Source organism: Candoia aspera, chromosome 7 (assembly GCF_035149785.1).
Source record: "Candoia aspera isolate rCanAsp1 chromosome 7, rCanAsp1.hap2, whole genome shotgun sequence".
Classification (NCBI taxonomy): Eukaryota; Metazoa; Chordata; class Lepidosauria; order Squamata; family Boidae; genus Candoia; species Candoia aspera.
The window spans coordinates 34,500,433-34,513,589 of NC_086159.1; the positions used below are offsets into that span (position 1 = coordinate 34,500,433).

The following is a 13,157-nucleotide window of genomic DNA, read 5'->3' on the forward strand; positions in this document are numbered from 1 at the left end:
CCTTTGCTAGTTGGCACTGAATTTGAGAGGTGTTCAGCTACAGCACATGTCATGCTCAAGCTGGTGTTCTTATGAAGTCCATATAATAGGGGAAGTAACTGCTTATCAATTGTAGATGTTTTGAGGTTCTTTAGAGATGGAGTCCAAGGCCTGCTTGAGATCTACAAACAAGGGGAAAAGGGCTGACTTAGGTGGCTGAGTATATTTTTCAATCAAATGAGAATATCGGTCCTTGAGCTATCACAGAGCAACCTCCCTGAAACCCTGCCTGTTCTTCTTCTGGCCTCTCCCGTCACAACGTTAGTCGTCTCAACAGCGCATCTTTCTTCCTTGAATTATTTTTGTTTACTTCCCTTCTCCCGCAGTAATCCTCCTGTAAGAGAAACATTACCGACTCACATCACAGACTCTGCCACCGCCGCTTCCTTCCCGCTTTCTCCCTTCCTCTCCATCACCCCGCTTCCTAAGGTTAAGTCTGCGGGAGGGAGGGAGAGCGAGCGCGCGCAGCTGGCTATTCAGCAGCTGTTCTCCACCACTGCGCGCGGCACCGCCTGTATAAGCGCGCGCGCGCGACACCGCAGTAGAGCGCGAGGTGAGCTGCTGTTGGTGCCACCACCGCTATTTGGGAGGGCTGGATAGCTCAGGGAGGGCAGCAGAATCCCCACTGCGTCAGGATCGAGGGCAAGGGCACGCCAATGGGAGGTAAATAGGGGAGGGGGCGCAGCAGGCCTGTCAGCCATTCAGAAGCAGAGAACTCTTGTCTCCTCAGCAACCGGCCTAGATAGCCAAGGCTGCGCCTCCCACATCACGTCCTGCTGGTCTTTAATACCTTCTTCATTCTTAACCTGCTTCAGCCTGGCGGAGAAGCTGATTTCTCCATTCCTCTTCGCTGAGCTAACATGTTGATAGAAGGCTCTTTCCCGTAGCTTCTTTTTTCTTCCCCACTCCACCCAGAAATTGTCTAGCGAGGAGTGATTTTTCCCTCCCTCCGCTTTCCGCTAGTCTGTGAAGACTGTGGGAAATACCCACATTGCTCATTTTGCTTGTTGGAGAGTGGGGAAGATTGCTTTTCTGACGGGGGTTGCTGAATGGGGAGGCAAGGGTAAAAGCGCGCAGCATTTCTGGAAGGTGGCGGGGCGGGCGGTAAGATTCTCTGATGGTTCCCGATCATGGGGAAGGACCAGGAACTGCTGGAAGCGGCTCGCACTGGGAATGTGGCTTTGGTGGAGAAACTCTTGGCTGGCAGAAAAGGAGGGCTCCTGGGCAGTGGATCTGGACCTATTCCTTTATCCAACTTGCTGAGGTAGGGATCCATTTCCCACCAGGGCTGGGATACCACCTCCTCCTCATTATCATCATCATCATCATCATCTTCATCTTCATCACCCTCCTCCTCATTCTGGTCTTAATTATTCATAATAACAAAAAACCTGTCTTTCTTCTGAGCATGTTCAGGTGTGGAAAAAGGTTTGTGTCACTACCTTTGATGACATTAAGACAGTAATCTTCCGATTTCTTTCTGTCAACGATTTCTTTCTGTCAATGCGTCAGAAAGTATTTGATTTTGATGGGTTTCTTTTACTGATGCAGAACTTTGGGATGTATTGGGCACCCTTATGTACCCACTGGTATTATTCCTTTCATTTTTTAAAATCTCTATGACTGTCCCCCCAACCCCCCAATCCTCATGTAGGACTGCCAGATCTGAGCTGCAAAATCTGGTTGACCCTAGGTGGCAGAAAAGACACCCTTTCTGCCATCTAGAGGTCATCCAGATTTTTGTAGCCCAGATATGGTAGTCCATATCTGTAACTGTAGCAAATTCCATGTTGATGGCATTTCCAGGATAAATCAGCAATTTTGTATTAATGTGGTATATTGTGAAGATATTTGAACCTCCAAGAGGCCATCTATAAAAATTGGTGTACAATATATGCAGCAGGTGATCCAGATTTCTAGAACTATGCAGAACTGGGTTAGTAAGCATTTAGAAGGAGGCAACCAACTTTTAATTCAGAAAGATCTTGTGTAACATGCAGAGCTATGTTTAATATCAGATATTAATGGTATAATGTTAAATATGCTGCAGGTAAAAACATTTTTCATAGACATTTAACTAGCCAAAATATTTCAGCACACTTTTTTTTTTTTTTAAAATTAGAACTACACTAAAGGCATGGTATATTAACCTAAAATTTAAACTAATAATGTGCATCACTGGAAGAAATGAAACATTCTAAAGTAATGAAAATTGTTTCAGTGATAGGTAAAAAGAGAATTTAGTTTTCAAGGATCCTTCATATTTTGTCAAGCTGCCACATTATCTCTGCAAATACAGTGTGTTTAAAAAGGTTTTTAATTGTTCCATTTTTAATTATAATCAGTAGTGGTTTAGTTGGCTGTGCAATTTTTCAGAGTGACAATAGCAGACTTTTTTTAGCATACAGATTGTAGCAAATTTATAGAGTAACTTTAATACAATATATAACCTACATGGATAATAATAATGTGAGCAATTTAAATACATTTTGAACTTATTTGTAACATTTGTGTGTTTGTACACATAATTTTATATGTAATGATCAATGATTAACTCATCTATTTACTGTAATGTAGTTTTTTGTGATTTGTATAAGATTTGTTTCAATATAGCAGTAGATTGCTATACCAATCTTTTCGTTTACTCATGTTCAAAGACTGAAGAAATATATTTATTACAAACTTTATGTAATTGGCTATTATAGAAAAATGATGATTAATAAATGTAGAAATTACATCACTTACTCTCAGGCATTTTTAATTAAACCCACAAAAGTAGTTTTGTTATATTTTCCCTCCTCTAACATTTAAAAACAAGGTACTGCATAAACAGTACAAATCTAATAATTTTAAAAATATGTATATTTTGGAAATACTATTTCTCATTTCTAAATATTTAAATAATAGTATAACAAATATATATTCCAAGATCAACATCATGTTTAGATCCCAGTGTGACAATTTTTTTTCTTTCTTATGCATAAGTTATAAGTTAATCATAGTAAAATTGATGTATTGATATGAAATATGAATTATAATACACATTAATTTAAAATAAAGTTTAATGGTTTTGACTTTCCTTGGTTTTAATAATATCACTATTTTAACAGGTCTGTCTTTTCAAGATCAAATGTTGGTAGCAATTTGCTTTAATGAAATGAAAAAAGATTTCAGCTGTATATTTGAATATTGACATCCATGGAAAAGTCAAGAGGGAATATGATAAATTTAATACCTAATTCAGATGCTCTTGTACAGTATGTACAAAATTAATAAAGCCAGCTATTTGGAACACAAAGTACCTTACCATGAACATTTAAAGAAAAAAAAATGTTGAACATGGCTTAACGAAGAGGTCTTTGATGTTTGGGAACCTGTGAAACATTAGGAGCCATTGACCTATGGAATACAGATTATGTCGCTGGAGGGATGGGACAGAAAATTAGAGAGAAACTGATCAAATTGGTCTGCTCAGATCTCTAGCAGCTGATAGTATGAATCCTGGAAGTGAGATTAAATTGGGAAGGGTAATAATACTATAAAGTTAAAAACCCCTTTCTGAATGTTACTGAATTTTTAAGGTAAAGGTAAAGGTTTCCCTTGACGTAAAGTCCAGTCGTGTCCAACTCTAGGGGCGGTGCTCATCTCCGTTTCTAAGCCTTAGAGCCGGCGTTGTCTGTAGACATTTTCCGGGTCATGTGGCCAGCATGACGACACGGAACGCCGTTACCTTCCCGCCGAAGCGGTACCTATTGATCTACTCACATTTGCATGTTTTCAAACTGCTAGGTGAGCAGGAGCTGGGACTAGCAACGGGAGCTCACCCCGCCGCACGGTTTTGAACCGCCAACCTTCCGATCGGCAGCTCAGCGGTTTAACCCGCAGCGCCACCGCGTCCCCTGAATTTTTAGCCACCACTGAATTTTTAGGGTGGAATTTAAAAAGGGGGGACACCCTTTTTTCCTTTCTCAAGACTCACTCAGTCTTGAGACTTTTTGCTATACATAGGGAGGATAATCATCTCCAAAACAGAATTCTGAAGTGTTATAAAGTATACCACAGGTAGATTTCACTGAGTTGAAGAGAATCTTCCCTTCTAATTTCCTACCTTTGCACAAAAAGAAAGTAGGGCTTTCTGCCTCTCATAGATTTAGCAAAAGTTGTTGTTTATGCACTCTAAATGGTGTATATGAATTCCAGTACCATTCCCTGTAAAAGTTAAGAAAAATATTAACTTATGCAAAGTACTATTGTCTTTCTTTTCAAAGAAAGAAAATTACATATCTGCCACAATATCCTGCTCATGGAAGTAACAGATGTGAGAAATACTACACATGAAAGTGTATAGGTAACTATTATGTCCACTGTATTTTAATAAACAATTTAGCCCTCTGCTTTCTTCTTTGCTTGTAGTAAATTCTTAGATATACTGTATGCAAAATATATTGCGTGAAACATTAAAGTTGCATTTTTGGGAGGGCCAGAAATAATCCAGATTAATATTTGAGGATTAAATTCTTGATCCTGCCTGAATTTTCCCTGGAAATAGAGGAAGTTTGTAAGATGTGCCTTAAATTAATAGTATATTTTATACTTATAAAAAAATAAGTTTCTGGGATAAGTTTGTACATTATGACAAGGTTTAACAGTGTTATGCTTAAGGTTGCTGATGCTTTTAAGGTTTTAAGGTGAGAATGCCAGTCAGTTCCCAAAACCTCCTGAAAAAGTCAAGTTATTAGTAGCCTTTAGAGCCTTCTTGCAGGGGAGGGGAGGGGGGCAGGTTGTTGCAAAGAATAAGAAATCCTAAGGAGGACATCCCATGTCACACCCCTATTTTTGTACCTTGTGATAGGAGGGGACCTTCAGCAGGTTCTCCCTGGTCATCCAGATTGGTTGGGCAGAATCTACCTGGGAAAGGTAGGTTACTTAGATACCCAGGCTCCAAGCCATATAGGCCTTTATAGGGAGTGACCCCTTGAGTTGCACTTAGAAATGCTAATAACCAGTGCAGTTTCTGAGTGGTGTAATGTGGGCATACCAAGACTGCTCAGTATGCACACTTGCTGCTGCATTTTAGACTAGCTGAAGTCTCTGGTGGTCTTCAAGGGCATGTAGAGCAAATTGGGAATATTTCTTTATTTCTTTATTTAAAGTTTTAAAAAGGAAGATAAAAACTAATACAAAGTAATATAAAGTTAAGGAAAAAAAGAAAGAGAAAGCTAAAAGTGCAAGACAGGGAAAAATAGTAAAAGAAAAATAGAAAAGAAAGAAAAAAGATATAAGGAAGTGGCTTTACAGCAATTATAAGCACAGTTATAAATTTACCATTTTTTTCTAAAGTTACAACATGTCTTCTTTCTATAATCTATCCTGTCTAATCATCAAAACCATAAATCATAAGTTCATTGTTTTCTGTTTTCCGCAAAAAGTCCATAAGGGGTTTCCAGTCAGCAATAAACATAAATACTGTCTTTCTCTGATCAAAGAAGTCAATTTGACCATCTCAGTGAGTTCTATCATCTTCACCAACCATTCCTCCATTATAGGTGTTGCCAAATATTTCCATCTTTGTGCATACAATAGTCTTGCTGCAGTTATCAGATACAAAAATGTTCCATGCCCTTTTTCCAACTGTTTGTCCATCAGTCCCAAAAGGAAGACCTCTGGTCTCAATTGTATATTAATCTTTAAAATTCTCTGAATCAGTGTATGTATTTGAGTTCAAAATTTTCTAGTTTTTTTTAATATGTCCACCAAGCATGATAAAATGTCCCTTCTTGTTGTTCGCATTTCCAGCATGAATTTAAAGTGCCTTCATATATTTTAGACAATTTCTCTGGTGATATATACCAATGGTACATCGTTTTATAAAAAAAGTTCTCTTTAAGATTACAACCTAGTGTAAATTTCAGTCCTTTCAACCACATATTTTTCCCTTGTTCCATCTGTATATTATAACCAAAATTTTTAGCCCACTTTATCATACATACTTTCATTTGTTCTTCTGTTTCAAATTTCAATAGAAGTTTATACATTTTAGCAATTGCATGTTCATCATTTATACATAATTCCATTTCAAACTCGGTCTTACAATGTTCAAAACCATAAACTCTTTTGTTTACTTTAAATCTTTCTAATAACTGTAAGAAAGAAAACCATTGGCAAATATGTCCCTCTGCCACCAATTCTTCTCTTGATTTTATTTTGTATTCCCCTTGGCAAAATTTTAAGTTAGCCATTTGTGTTTGCCTATTATTTCTCATCTATAAAATGCTTCTTGTGCTGAAAGCCACAAAGGTATTTTCAGGCACAACCTGGATTTGTATCTATTCCATATTCTCAATATGGCATGTCTGACATAACGATTTTTAAAATCCACATTAACCTTGACTTTGTCGTACCACAGATACCCACGCCACACAAATCTTAGGTCATGTCCTTCTAACTCCAAAAGCCTTCTATTTCTCAACAGCACCCACTCTTCCATCCAAACCAAACAGCAAGCTGCAAAATCCAATTTCAAATAAGGTAAACCCAATACTCCTCTTTCTTTTACATCCTATAACACCTTATATTTAACTCACATTTTTTTCTCCTGCCACACAAATGTAGATATATATCCTTTTGCCACTGTTTAAATGGTGCATCAGTTGTCAAAACAGGCAGGCCATTTATTTTTTATCCACAGAAATTATCCCCAGCAATGACAATTGTAGCTTTTCCCACCTTAACACATCTTTTTAAACTTCATTCCACATCTTAACTTATTTTGAAATAACATACAATTCATATTTGTCATAGTGATACCCAGATATTTTACTTTCTTCTCAATCTTAAAAACTGTTTTATTCATCAATTCTGTTTGATCTTCTTTTTTCATGTTTTTGTTAACATCTTTGACTTCTGTTAGTTGATTTTAAAACCTGCTAATGCACCAAATTATTTTAGTTTTTCTATTAACGTTTCAATTCCCTTTAAAGGATCTTCCAAAACCAACACCAAGTCATCTGCAGAAGTCCTTTACTTACAAGTTCCTTTTAAAATCTTTACTCCCATAATTCTCTCATCTAGTCTTATACCTCTATTCAGTCTTGTTCCTTTTTGTATCCCACAAGGCTTTGTTCAATCTCCATTAACAATTATTTGTGCTTTCTGTGAAGTATAATCAATCTTACCCATTTTATATAGTTCTCTCCAAAGTTCAGATCTTCCAAAACTTTGAATAGGAAAGCCCAATTCAAATTCTCGAAGGCCTTCTTCGCAATTAAGAAAATCAGTGTGGCTTGTTTTTCATTATGTTGCTCCAAATATTCCAAAATGTCCAACACATTTCTAACATTGTCCTTCAACTGTCTTTTAGGTAAGAACCAACACTGATCCTCATGAATAAATTCTTGCAAAATTATTTTCAGTCTATCAGCCAGAATAGTTATAAACAACTTCTAGTCATTATTCAATAATGATATCGGCCTATAGTTTCTTGTTAAAGTCAAATCTTGTCCTTTTTTAGGTATTAGTGCTACATTGGCCTCTTTCCAACTCTCTGGCATCTTTCCTCCCTGTAAGATAGAGTTTATCATATTTTGTAAAAGTTGTAAAAGATCATCCTCAAAACATTTATAATAAGCACCTGGACCATCTGGTCCAGGCACCGTTCTTGGTTTAATCTTTTTTATAGCTTCAGAAACTTCCCTTACTGTTATAGGTCCATTTATAATCTGTTTCTGTTCCTCTGTAATCCTTGGTAATTTTTTTTCTTTAGGTATTCATCTATTTTCTCCAGAGAGATATCACTTGCTTTATATAAGTTAGAATAATATTGATAAAATGCTTTTTGCATGGCCATGCTATCTGTTAATACAGTATCTCCCTCTTGTAGTATCAATATCATTTTCTTTTCTTTTTCTTTTCGTAATTGATATGACAACAATTTCTCTGGTTTGTTTGCATACTCAAAGTTTTTTTGCTTTATATAGTTCATTTTTATTTCCATTTATCTTACTGTTAACATAGATAACTGTTGTTGTAAAAGCTTAATTTGTTGAGAAATACTTATCTTCTCTGGAAATTTCTTTAATTCTTCTTCTTTTCTCTTTATCTCATCCAAAATAGCTTGTGTTTTCTCTTGCCTCTTCTTTTTGAGTTCATTATTATGTTTGTTTACCTATTAAATTTATATCCCACCCATCTCACTGTATAAGTAACTCTAGGCAGCTTACAAGTACAAAGAAAATTTAAAAATCTTATAAAAAATAAAGTTAAAAAGGTGGAGAGAGCATACTCAACCCACCAACTATCCCCAGGGCTGCATACAACTATTGGATCCCATGCTAGTTGGCAGAGCCAGGTCTTAATGCTCTTCCAGAAGGCTAGAAGAGTGGGGGCCAACCTCATCCCATGTTGTATGAAATAGCCTCTGATAAAAGCTTTACTTGCATCCCAAACCATTTTTAAATCAGTAACGTTGTTAAAATCTTCCACTATTGCTTTCTGTAACTTAAGACTGGCTTCTTGAGTGGAGGGCAGACCATGGTCTCTTTCAGTGTTGTTGAAACTGACCCCTTCCTTAAAGAGGTGTTGGCTACCACCCAGATCCAATTTCCTGCTCCTTTCCTGGTTGTCAATCAGCCAGACAGGCAGGGATCCAGTCTGCATGTGGCAGAGCTGACTTACAAAGAACTCAATCCAATTCCTTGAGATCCACAGACTCAAAAAAGAAAAAGCAATATTGCAAGACATTACCTCTCTCATCTCTTCAGATTTGATACATCTGATTTCCAAGTCAGAGTGAATATGTGTAGTTTTATTCATGAAATACTTTGCCAGGGGATCACAACTTACGCTAATAGGATTTTCATCTGTGAGATCTTGTGGACAAAATTGATGAGATATATTTTAGCTATATTTAGTTTATTTTTTATTTTGACACTTATCCCATTGTTCAATAAGGCCAACCCTTTGAATGTTAGTTCTTTATGTATATGCAAAATAATAATTATTTTTGTGAAGTCTTTCATTTTTCTTTCTTACAGTTTTCAGAATGCTGGAAGGTTGCGTATTTGAATAGGAAAATGAGATCCGTATCATTCTGATATAACTAATATCAGAACTAATTTAACTAATATTAAAATACTATCCTTAGATAGTAATTCAGTTTTCAAACTTTTAACTATCTTCTGAACTGTTGGTTTGACTTGGTTTGATAGTGTGGGTTTTGAGTATGGTATTCAACATTGCTTAATTGTGATTTATAGGCTGAATAATATGGTAGCCAAATCTATATCTCCATAACATTTTAGAGATGCTGCTGAGGTTCTGATCCAGTGTTTAACAAGTAATGCTGTTTATTTTTCTTATTCTACTTTTTCATATACATAAAAAATCTTTCTAATCCACAAAGAGAACTTCTGTTAGACTTCTTGTTTTTGGAACAATATAGCTTTTTACTCTTCGGGTTTATCCACACTTCCCATGTGTTCCATCACCAAAATGTGACAGCAACCACCTTTGGGGGCAGAAACAGATGACCAGAGCATTTACTTACCTCCCTTCTATCACAAATTGACCTCTGGGCATGTTTTCCTGCTGCAGATTGAAAGTAGTCTTTTTCCTCTTATGTCACCACAAGTGTTCTTGTCTATTTGGTGCTGAAGTACTTAATTTCTTTATGGCTAATCCCAGCAGTTAATGTTATCACCTTTCTTATCAATACTTTTATAGCATACTGTCTCAGAATTGTGGGTGCATTCGTGTGTGTTGGAGGAATTGTTACTAATTTTTGCCTCTCATGAATCTGAGATCTAAGTGGCCATGAACAATTCATATTTTATTTAATAGATAGTTTAAGATAGAGTTAAATTATTTTTGTCTGAAAAAGCTCATCAATAAAACTCTGTCTGACATTAATTATAAAATGAGTATTTAGGTACTGGACTCTCTTTTTATTTTATTTATACTGGTTATCTTCTTTTTCTGATTCTCTCTCTCTCTTTACTTTATCCAGTCTTCAAGTGCCTGTCATCTTAGCCCCTTTCACTCTTTATGTATGTCCTCTTTGCTTTTTTTCCCCTGCCTTCATTATAAGGAAGTAGCCAGTTTATTCTTTACTTAGATTCTAATACAACAGCAAACTAATGTTTCATCACATGTTTTAATGTGATGTTTGAACCCTACCTTAATTTCCAGAATCTAATTCTATTTCTTTTTGCTCCAATCTGACCCATTCCCAGGAGAAAAACAAGCAAACTATATTTTCATGAGAGTATTCTCATATTGTGAAAAACCATATTTTGTTTGTGACTTAGTGAAATGTGTGAATGCAACTACTGTGGTATATTTTTACAGCAAATATAGGCTCATAGCAGTTTTTGAAGAAAAAGTCAAAGAACTGAAGCAATGAATGACTACACTTCTACTTAAGGAAAGATGGGGACTTATCAGTTCAAAAAAAGGAGGCACTGTAACAGAAACTGATAGTGTACTGCAACCACACGTCCAGTAAATGAGAATAATGGCAGAAACAATAAGCATAGAAGATGCACTTTTGAATTCAGAACTGGTCTTGAGGCTCTTCAAATACACTTTAGAACAGAGACAGCACAGTAGATCCTAAAAGGGCTGAGCAATTGTACTGTGTAAGAAGATCAAGAGAAGAATCATGTAGTTTATGACCTACTACTACAATGACTTATGACTGAAGCAATTTAAAAGTCTTATAAATAAATAGTAAATGGGATCAAAACAAATGTATGGATCCATTGGCTCATGCTGTCTGCCAGGAGCAAGGATGTGACAGGAAACTTCCTTATCAAGTCCACTAACAATTATCACTTCCTACTAATATGTGTAGGAATGAATAATACTGCAAAGAACAGCTAGAATCACATCACCATGAATTTGAAAATTTTGGAAGGAGGCCCAAGAACCTAGAGACTTAGATTATATTCTCATTTACCATTACAAGGACCAGAATGGAAAAAAAAATGCAATATGCAAATGAAATTAATAGGGAATCAGTTTGAATTCCACGACAATGGCATGAATTGTAGCAAAAGCATTGCAAACTTGCCGCTTTTAAAATGAATCCTGTGGGGATTGGAAATGAAGTAATGAGTTCAGGGAAAGACTTCCATACTGTAGAAAGTGGGAGTGTTGTTGGTATGGGGAGACCTCCTAAATCACTTAATGAAAAATCAGAATATTGTTTCATAAAGTTACCTACCTTTGTTTTCTCTAAATCAATTTTCAAAGAATCGGAAATAAACTAGATGAACTTGAGCTCTTGGAACAGAAAGGTAATACGATTTCATAGGTGTAAAAGAGAACTGGTGAGATGAGAACTGTGACTGGAATATAGCAACTGAAGGTTATGATTTGTTTAAAAGGAACAAAAGCAACAGGGAAGAAGAATTGTAGTGTAAATTAAAAATATTACTTCCTGTTCAGAAATCCAGAAGAATGAGCTTGGGAATACTGTAGACAGCTTCTGGGTTAAAATAAGTTGGGGAGCAAGTAAAAGCAATACTGTCACCCATTCAACCATGGAGAAGATGTGGATGATGCCTTCCAAAGCAAATGTCAGATTGTTCAAAAAGCCATGAGGTTGTACTGATGGGGAAAATTAAATCGAGCTTGATCCTTTCATTGACCTTCCTTTCCGAGGAGGAAAGCATAAGAGATTGGAGAAAGGTACATGTTTAGTTTCCAATTTGCAGAAAATAATTACTCCACTTTCATTGGGTTTAAGACAAATCCCACCTTGAGTATTCTGTCCAGTTTTCAGTATCGCACTTAAAGAAAATTCAGAGAAAGTGGAGCAGGTTTAGAAAAATGTAATGAAACGAAGTTCTATGAAGAGAGATTTAAGGAGTTGGATATATTTAACCTTGAGAAAATATGACTGAGGTAGAATATGAAAGCACTTTTCAAGAGCCTTAAAACTGTCATGCAAGAGCTATTATCCATCATTCCAGAGTTTTTAAAATATATTTTTTAGTACAGATGATGGTGAGAGTAACAATAAAAATAAACAGTAGTAATACATTTTTTTTCTTCATGGAGATTAAAATGAACTAAAAATTTAAAAAAGGGAAGTTGCCTTAAATTATTATATAGTATTAATATATATCTAGTGTAGTCCTTTAAGATATGATTAAATCTAGACTGTATAGAAACATACTTTTCCATCTTCCCATTTTTATAATATAATGACATTTCAAAAATCAACACAACTGTTGAACACATTCTTTGACATTTGGAGTGTTGTTTTCTTTGTATCTATATTGTTTAGTTCACTTTGCTGAATTCCAGGCTCAAATTCTTTATGAAGTGTTGAATTCCATATTTCTGGAATATAGTTCAGCATCACATTTACAACTTTAATTACTTTAATTTCCCAAGGCTTGTTTTATTATATATGGTTACTTGATCCTATCTGTAGCCCTTATAGAGCAGGGCCAGATCCCATCAGTCAGAACATCCTCAAATTTCCTACAGTGGCAGCACAAAAAATCTGATAGCTATTCTTTTTAAACATTCTCTGGGCAGTCCAATAGACACAGAAGTAATCAAATTACTTTATCCTTTGCTCATAAAAAGTATATTTAACATCTCTTAAAACTTATTCCACAGATCATATATAACCAAATGTGCCTAGGAAGCTGCTGAAGCATCTGAGCCATGTTATTTTAACTGTATATAATGCCAGGCAGATGATTCTGCTAAGTTACATTCAAAACATAAATTCTTAAATAGCCACTACTAATCAACCTTCTTCAGCAAAGGATCGTTACCTTGTCGTGGTGCTGGAGCTTGAGCACCTCAATGATGCCATGAGCTAAACCGTGAAGGGCCACCCAAGACGGGAAGGTCATGACAGAGAGGTCAGACTAAATGCGATCCCTGGGGAAGGTAATGGCAACCCACCTCAGTATTCTTGCCGTGAAAACTAAATGGATCAGTACAACCAGAGATATGTCGGTATACCATCGGAAGATGAGACCCCCAGGTCGGAAGATGGTCAAAATGCTACTCGGGAGGAACAGAGGATGAGCTCAACTAGCCCCAGACGTGATGACGCAGCTAGCTCAAAGCCGAAAGGACGGCTAGCGGCCGACGGT

The 13,157-nt window shown here is 36.3% G+C and overlaps 1 protein-coding gene across 1 annotated transcript in view; it reads left to right on the forward strand.

Moving 5' to 3' along the window:
- The first annotated feature begins 1,139 nt into the window (after positions 1-1,139).
- ANKS1B (ankyrin repeat and sterile alpha motif domain containing 1B) overlaps positions 1,140-13,157 on the forward strand; it is a 370,859-nt gene continuing 358,841 nt past the window's right edge. Inside the window, exon 1 of the mRNA XM_063308683.1 lies at positions 1,140-1,303. Coding sequence (XP_063164753.1) covers positions 1,170-1,303 — 134 coding nt within the window. The 5' untranslated portion in view covers positions 1,140-1,169. The remainder of the gene's footprint in view (positions 1,304-13,157) is intronic.